Source organism: Erythranthe guttata, chromosome 3, assembly GCF_056151865.1.
Source record: "Erythranthe guttata isolate IM_541 chromosome 3, IM_541, whole genome shotgun sequence".
NCBI lineage: Eukaryota > Viridiplantae > Streptophyta > Magnoliopsida > Lamiales > Phrymaceae > Erythranthe > Erythranthe guttata.
Window position 1 is genome coordinate 9,314,155 of NC_142535.1, and position 8,951 is coordinate 9,323,105.

General features: G+C 32.2%; 1 protein-coding gene across 1 annotated transcript; it reads right to left on the reverse strand.

Annotated features, from left to right (window-relative positions):
* Positions 1 to 3,148: 3,148 nt before the first annotated feature.
* Positions 3,149 to 5,822, reverse strand: LOC105976314 (putative pentatricopeptide repeat-containing protein At5g52630). Its single transcript, XM_013001588.2, has 2 exons — positions 5,577 to 5,822; positions 3,149 to 5,480 (listed from the first exon to the last, which is right to left on the reverse strand). The coding sequence occupies exons 1-2, from the start codon at positions 5,667 to 5,669 to the stop codon at positions 3,294 to 3,296; spliced, it is 2,280 nt and encodes a 759-aa protein (XP_012857042.2). The 5' UTR covers positions 5,670 to 5,822; the 3' UTR covers positions 3,149 to 3,293.
* Positions 5,823 to 8,951: the final 3,129 nt, after the last annotated feature.

The following is an 8,951-nucleotide window of genomic DNA, read 5'->3' on the forward strand; positions in this document are numbered from 1 at the left end:
AATTTACAATTTGGTCCCTAAGTTTTCAAAATTTGAAATTTTATCATTTTGATTTTCAGAATCTGTTATAAAATAATTAAATACTCAAACGCAGTTATTTTAGATGTCATGCTATATTACATGGTTTGTTTGTTACTTCTACAATGATTTATTTTGAGCCCATAATGAGAGATATTTCTATGACATATGTAGTCAATTGTCATTTTGATGAGATATTTTTTCCGCCGTTAAGGAGGGATAAGAAGCCGATTCTTGTAAATTGCGTAAAATCATATGAAATAATATTTGTTTTCATCTTGGTTTGTGCTTAGAAAGATGGGGTTATATGAGATAAACCCCTCACTCAATTTCCTAAGAGGGATAAGTCCAATTAATAATTCCATTTTTGAGATAACCCCCTCCCATAGCAAAATACTTATATTACCCTTGTAGTGTATTTTTTAATTTTAATGTTTAATTTATTTTCCCAAAATAACTCCCCTAAAAATCCGCCTAATCCCCAAAATCTCTCAAAAAATCTTATGCCATTTCAATTAAAACAAATTACGTTTTTTTAATTCTGTTTTTAGTTGACTTTTTTTTTTTTTGCAGAAATTATTTTTTAAAATTTTGATTAAACTGTGTGTTTTTTTTTTGCTTTTTTTTATTCTGAAGCGTTTTTTATAAAAAAATTATAAAATTTTGATTTTCTTTAAAAAAAAAATATTTTCGTTTTTAAAAATTAATTTTTAATTTTGATTTTTTTTAAAATTCTCTTTTGACATTTTGATTTAAAAAACAAAGTTTTTAACAATTGAAATCCACTATAAACTTATCGAAACCCACTATGTAATTAACAAAAATCATTATGTAATTAATGTATTTATTCCATTACAAAAAAATCATTATAAATTTATCGAAAACCACTATGTAATTAACGAAAATCGTTATGTAATTAATGTATTTCATTACAAAAATTCATTATAAACTTATCGAAAACCACTATGTATTAACGTAGTTCGTTACGAAAATCCATTATAAGCTTAATATTCACTATTCGTAATCCACTATTCACTGTTTAACTCCGTGAATTTAAAATCACTATTCGAAATCCACTATTCACTGTTTAACTGCCTGAATTTAAAATCCACTATTCGAAATCCACTATTCACTGTTTCACTGCCTGAATTTAAAATCCATTATTCGAAATACACTATTCACTGTTTGAAATCCACTATTCACTGCAACCCCTATCTCTCTAACGTAATCCACTATTTAATGTCGCTTGAGAATTCGAAAACCACTATTTACTATAAGCGCATCGACATCCCCTTCTCTATTGCTCGCGCCTGCATCAAGTATACTTTGTCTGAAATCCACTACAAGTTCATCAAAAACCACTACAAAAATATAGAAATCAACTACAAAAGATCCCCTTTACAATGAGAAAATCCACTAAAAACTTGCCTAAATCCACTACGAAAATCCCATTTAATAAAAAATGTCATTACAGGCAATAGTAGAGTCACCCGAGCATCACCCAACCTCGTCCCACTTGTTGCCATCACTCCACTTGTGCAAGAACTTGAACCGAAAAAAAAGAAGACAACAACGTGTAAATTTAATTCATTCAAAACAAAAAATCAGTTTACAAAGCAAGAATTTTAAATCTACTACAATCTCATCCAAACCCATTACAAAAAAATATTAAAATCCACCAAATTATTAACATATTCCACTACAAAACAATTAGAAAAATATTAATGTAATGGCCCATTGCACTGATCTTTTACCAAAAGATACAAAACCATCATTCAAATTCTCTATGCTCACATCTTTCTTTACCCCTGTCACACCATAATCTAATTCACACACAAATTCTAATTACCATTCATCACCGTACCAAAAAATAATTATATAAAAAAAAGTCATCTTGTCTTAACAAGAGAGGGGCCAAATATGTGTTTAATTGGTTCCTGCTACTACATCACCACCACCTTCCATTAAAAAATCTGAATTGCTTTTATACAAAAACTCTTGATTTCATTTCCAAACTTCTTAAATTCTATATGGATTCTACAACTGTTGCGAATACAATTAAATTTTAACCTTGAAAGTTGATGATGCGCTCCCAGCAAAAAACACTGTATTGAAATAGAGAATTCCAGGGGCTGGAAATTGCCCCAACTTCCGCCGCCGTGATGGAAGAAACATTGCATAGGAAAGAGACGAAAGAGGGAATCGAAGAGAGATTATGGATAGTTATTGAGAGAGAGAAGGAGATTCATAGAGATAATTTGCGGTGCCGGTGTTGGAGGGAAAAGAGAGGGACGGCCGGTGGGAGATCTCGCTTAGGAGGAGGAGGAAGAGGAGGCTGGAGATGATGGGGCGACGAGGTGCGAGCGTGAGTTGTGCAAATTTCAGAGAAGGAAGAGAGAAGAGAAACGAGAGACACGGCTATATGAGAAATGTGGTTAGGTTAAAGAAATTGAGAAAGGGTAAAATAGGTTATTAATAATATAATTTGCTTAATAAAATACAATTGGATTTATCTAAAAAGGGAGTAAAAAAAATGGATCTAGTCTAATGATAAAATGCATATGAGGGGGTTTTCTCAAATAATCCCTAGAAAGATTGAGCGCAAATGAAAAGGAATTCATTCGCAACAATTTTAATGAGTAAAACGCTAGATGCATTTATTGATAAAATGGCAACTTGAAATTAATACATATGTTGCAAATGAGTGCAAGTAAAAATGTCCAAAAAGGACGCATTGCATATTGAATTTTATCGTGAATGTCGTGAAAGGCTTAGAAATAAGATGTTTTTTGAGAAAACTCCCTCAAACCTTTCATTAATAGAGAGAGGCTCAATTCATATTTCACTCTTTGAGATAAACTCATACTCCTTTCACCTTTTCTCTAAATTCAAAATTATCCTTCAAAATTATCCTTCCATTAGCTTCTTCCCACTACTCACATCCCCATTTTTTGTTTTTCCTTTTCTTTTAAAAAGTAGTTTTCGTTTTTTATTTTCTATTTTTTTTAATAACTTTTTTTATTTTTTTAAAGTAGAATTAAGACAAAAGAAAACACTAAACACAGGAAGAGAAAAGAACAGGAAGAAAGATATAAAATAGTTCCCTGCAACAGAGAACCATCCAAGCAAATACCCAGATCAAGATCTCTTCATAACAGAAATTGCTAAATGAGAAATTTTATGCAAGAAATGATGAACAAAGTAGAACGAGAAATCTAGATGAAATTGCACAATCATTTATTAAATAAATGATCACGACACCCGAAAGTAAGTCATCAAACAAGATTACCAAAATCCTTACATGAACACTGTCCATTGTCAAATTTGTGCAGTTTCTTACTATCCCGAATTATTATAGTTCTTGACGTCAGTATCGAGACAAATTTAATAAAATTATGGCAGTCGCTACACATGCTAATACTCTTGATAACCCGAATTTGTGCCTCGTTCGAAGTGTTGAGTAAACCAAACGCAACTGCCAACTTTTCACTGTGATGGGCATGAAGAGGCTCTAAGGCAATTATTGCTTCCTCGTTTTCGTCATGCACCGTCATCTCCAAATTTGTCTCGACTTTATATCCAATGGCCTTTGCTCTATCAAGCAAATCCACCAAAAGCTTAGCAATTTCATCGTTTTGATGTTTCTTCGTGTCAGCCTTGAATGCGTACACTTTGTTCCGGATGCTAATCCAGCTCCAGTCCACTACTTTGTTCACCTTCTCTTCTTTCATCATTTTTCTCACTCTAGAAACATCCTTCCATCTTTCTGCAGATAGGTACATGTTTAACAGTAGGAAATATATCTCCGGATCTTTTGGTTTAAGTTCAAGCAATTGCTCCGCAGCATAAAACGCCAACTCCAATTTCCCCTGACTTTTACAGCCCGCAATCAAGATTGACCATATGAATTCGTTTGGCGCTAAATCCATCTTCTTGATAAAGTCAAAGGCTTCGTCGACCCGACCTAACCTCACAAACATATCAATCATGCACGCATTATGGTCCATCACAGGAATTATTTTGTACTCGTTTTTCATCATTTCGTAGTAGGCTAAACCCTGGTCAACCATTCCAGCTTGACTACAAGCTGAGAGCACAGCTACAAATGTAATCTTGTTCGGCCTAATCCCTACAAATCTCATATCCTCGAAAATCTCTAGGGCTTGTTGTGAGTGCCCGTTTTGTGCGAATGCTGTTATCATTGAAGTCCATGAAATTAATGTTCTTGTAGACATCTCTAGAAAAGCTTTGGTTGCTCGATTAATACTCCCGCATTTATTGTACATGTTAAGGAGGGCAGTTCCGACAACCATGTCAGACAAAAATCCAGTCTTTATTGTCTGAGCATGAACTTGTTCCCCCTGCTCTAAAGCCACTAAACTACTGCAGATAGATAACACACTTGAGAAGGTATATAAATCGGGTTTCAACCCTGATTTCTGCATTCGATGGAATATTTTAAGGGCCTCAATCCCACAAATGTAGGCTGAAAGACCGTCATCTGCATGACTAGTCATTTCTGCATGGCCCGCAATCATGGCATTCCATGTAATTAAGCTGACAGTGTTCATGCCATCGAATAACTTCTTTGCCCCGCTAATGCACCCACTTTTCAAGTACAAATACATAATAGAATTTGCTACGGGTAAATCTGATTCGTACCCAAGTTTTATACTCAAAGAATGGACCTGAGATCCTGCATCCAGGGCTTGCATTGTGCAACATAAACTCGATACACTCGTCAAAGTTATCTCATTTGGCTCGACACCCTCGGCAAGCATTTGAACAAACATATCCAATCCCATAGCAGAATTTCCATTGTCCCCACAAGCAGATATTACAGCTGTCCATGAAATCACATTCTTTTCCTCGATCCTCTGAAATGCCCTAATTGCCATATCGAGGCAGCGGCATTTGGAGTAAAAGCTACAGAGTGCATTCCCGATGCTTGCATCGTACTCAATATCATACTTTATGATGTATGCGTGAATCTGCTTCCCAAATTCAATATCGAACAAAGAAGAGCAAGCATTTAAGATAATTCCTAATGTGTAATTCGTAGGGTAACCCCCGACTTCCACCATTTCCTTGAAAATATCAATAGCGAACTCAGGTTGCGAATTGTGGATATAGCCAGTCATCAACGAAGTCCAGGTGACAACGTTTCTTTTAGGCAAATTGTCGAACACCTTACGAGCACTTGCCATCTCACCACATTTTGCATAAACATTGACAAGAAATGTCATGAGGAATAGTTCTTCACAAAACCCAGTTTTAAAAATGTGGGAGTGAATGGAAGCTACCCCTCTAACAGAATTATTCTCCATACACTCTCGCAAAAGAGGAACATAAGAAGATGATTCAAGTTTTCTGTTACCTTCTCTTATCAAAGAAAGTGCTTCTCTGAATTCCGAACTGAAAGAGCCCAAATCTTTATCCAACTCTTTCGTGCCATGATTTTTCTACACTCGGGAAAAAATTGAGAATAACTCAGTATAACATATATATAACCCACCCACGTATAATGTGAGGATTAACAAAATACAAAAGCGGTCTACCTTTTCAAATGGAAGAGAAGGAGCGGAGAATTTCTTGAATTCTTGATCGATTTTGACGGTGTTGCTAAACGCAACTGGAGGCAGAGATGCCATGGAAAAAAACTGAATCAACTGTTGTACATGTTTTTTTATTTCTTGAGATATTGGAGAGTATCCGTTATCTGGTGTGCTGTGTTTGGATAAAATTTAGTTGTAAATGAACGATAAACGTTTGGATGTGGCGGGACCAGTCACTTCACCCAACCCCCAAAAAATATATTATATTTTTTTTTATGAAATGAGGTCTCGTTAAGAAAATATCCATACCATTTAAATGAACAATTTTTTCTTAGCAATTGCTTCCGGTGTTTAAGCCTTTGAGTTGATCGAGCAAGAAGATTTGGGTAAACAGCATAAAACCCCCCATGTGTTAATGATAACCTGCGCCAAATCCATTTGTATTTTTATTCTTTGCGTAAAATTCCCTTGTGTTTCATTTTAATTTACATGAAATTCCCTTTTCACCGTTAACTATAGAGGGGATTTTATGCAAAAAAACAAAATTATAACAGAAGGGGATTTAGTGCATATTTTCTACAATACAAGGAAATTTTATGCAAAATTAATTTATTCATTTAAATTTCATATTATTTCCTTAAATTAAATCGAACACATTTATTCACTTACAATATGAAAAATAAAAATTTAATAGGTGTCGTGAATGTTTTCCAAAACAAATCAATTTTTATATGATATAACTTATTAATGTATTTAAAATTTTGATTTATTGAAAATATAAAATTATTTTATAAGAATGATTATATATGTTTATAAATTATTCTGTATTAATTTGAGAATTCGTTCCAACTTCCGTTTCGAATGTTAAATTTTTTATTTTCATATTTTAAATTAATAGATGTATTCGACTTAATTTAATAAAATATTTTGAATTTAAATGAATAAATTAATTTTGCGTAAACCCCCCTTGTGTTGCAAAACCATGCACCAAATTCCCCTATGTTACAAACAACTTGCATAAAATCTCAGCTATAGTTAACAATATTAACTATTAACGGAAATGGGAATTTCATGCAAGAAAAAATGAAACATAAGGGGTATTATGCAAGAAAAGAAACACATGATGGTTTGGTGCAAATTTTCCTTAACACGGAAGGGTTTTATGTTGTTTACCCAGAAGATTTGTAACCTTTGCTAGCTGAAAAGTTGAAGTTATCTTTGTAAGTTACTTCCATCTTCAAATTATGTAGGTTTATTGTTTTAGGATTTTTTGCTCCAAAGATATTGTATGTGATTGTTTTTAGAATTGTGCATACACCCACGGTTCTTAAAATTTAAGTATCTAAGATCCATATTTTTGTTTTATATCAAAGTTGTTTCGACAAAAATACATTCATCTTGTTTACAAAATTTTGTATTGATTTTAGAGCATGATACAAAATTAATCTCTAAAATTGCAAAACATTAAAATGTATTAGTATGGTATGTCCAGTGCAAATCATTTCAAATGGAGTTCGTATGAGAAAATTGTGATAAAAAAGGAATTAATAAATTTATTTCATAGTTATTTGTACATTTATTTAATTTTATTTAAATCACACCTATAATTAATATTTGTAAACTTAAAATTGAATTTGAGGTCAACCATAATAAATATGAGAAACTTATGGTAAAGTATTATGGATTACCTTAGTTTACGTAATCTGTAATCTTATTTTCTTAAATAATAAGATTGAGGAATAACATATGTGACCGGAATAATCCGAAGGGGTCATTACAAATAAGCCCATCAGTGGGTACTTATTCATAAAAAGATCCTGACAAAAAACTCCTTTACAAATAAGTCTACACATGGTCCAATTTTTTGTAAGAGACTAAAATAGCCCATCATACTTTAATATGCTCCAATTTCATCTTTAATTTAATTTAACATCAATTTGACCCCGAATTTCACAAATTATTCAATTTTGACCCAATTTTTTTTTTTCAAAAAACATTTTTTTGCCGCCGGATTCCGGCGTTGATTGGCGGTCGACGCCAATCTCCGGCGTTGACTTTTCGATTTTTATTTTATTTATTTTTTCTTTTTTTCTGTAACATTTTTTTTTCGTTTAAACAACAATATTGCTGTGATTGACAGTAATATTAACTATATTACTGTTAAACACAGTAAAATTAACTATACTACAGTTTAACACAGTAATATTGTTATATTAACCTCTAGCACAGTAGTATTAACACAACAATACTCATTATTATTGTGTAATAGAGTAATATTACTATGTTGACCGTTCAACAAATGTAAACATAAAAAAAAAAGCCAAAAGAATTAATATTACTGTGAGTGACAGTAATATTACTATAACAATGGTAATATTACTATAACAACAGTAATATTACCGTCAACCACAGTAATATTACAATAATAGACAGTAATATTATTACGTTACTCCGTGAATAACTCAAACAAACAAAAAAATCCAAACAAAATAATAATATTGATGTGGTTAACAACAATATTTATTATAACAACAGTAATATTACCGTCAACCACAGTAATATTATTGTGTTTACAGTAATACTATAGTAATAGACAGTAATTTTATTACGTTACTTCGTGAATAACTCAAACAAAACAAAAAACCCAAAAAAATAATAATATTGATGTTGTTGACAGTAATATTATTGTGTTTACAGTTATTTTACTATCAACGACAGTAATATAATTACGTTGACTTGTCAACAAATCAAACAAAATAAAAAAAATAACAAAAAATAAAAATAATAATATTACGTTAATTTATAATTGTCAACGGCAGAACAATTACATAAATGTATTGTCAACGGCAGTACGATTACGTTAATTAACTATCATTGACAGTATAATTACGTTAATTTACTATCAGTGACAGCACAATTACGGTCAACGTTTAGCGGCGGAAGTAAAAAAAAAACATAAAACATAAAAAAAAAAGTCAACGACGCAAACCGGCGAAAAAATCCGGAAGAAGAAAAAAAAAATCGAAAAGTCAACGCCGAATACACGCGTTGACCCGCCAGTCAACGCCAGAATTCGGCAGCAAAAAAATATTGAAAAAACAAAAGTTTTTAAAAAAAAAGTCAAATTTTGTGGACAACATTGATTAAATTGGGGTTATAATTAAGAATTGGGTATAAATGGTTGGGGGTAATATTGTCATATACATGAATGTTTCCTTTATTTATAATAAATATTAAAGGGATGAGCTTATTGGTGAAAAATATATAGCCCATAAACCTAGAATAATAAAGATGCTTGGTGGGAGACTTATGCACAAAACCCCTAATCGGAATAAGAGAATAAGAAAATATAATGGATAAGGGCCGTTGTTGAAGCCA

Excerpts from the sequence above, each read along its gene's own strand:
- LOC105976314 (XM_013001588.2), bottom strand. The coding sequence starts at position 5,669 with ATGGCATCTCTGCCTCCAGTTGCGTTTAGCAACACCGTCAAAATCGAT. Across the intron at positions 5,481-5,576 it reads CTTCTCTTCCATTTGAAAAG|AAAAATCATGGCACGAAAGA; the intron begins GTAGACCGCTTT and ends TCCCGAGTGTAG.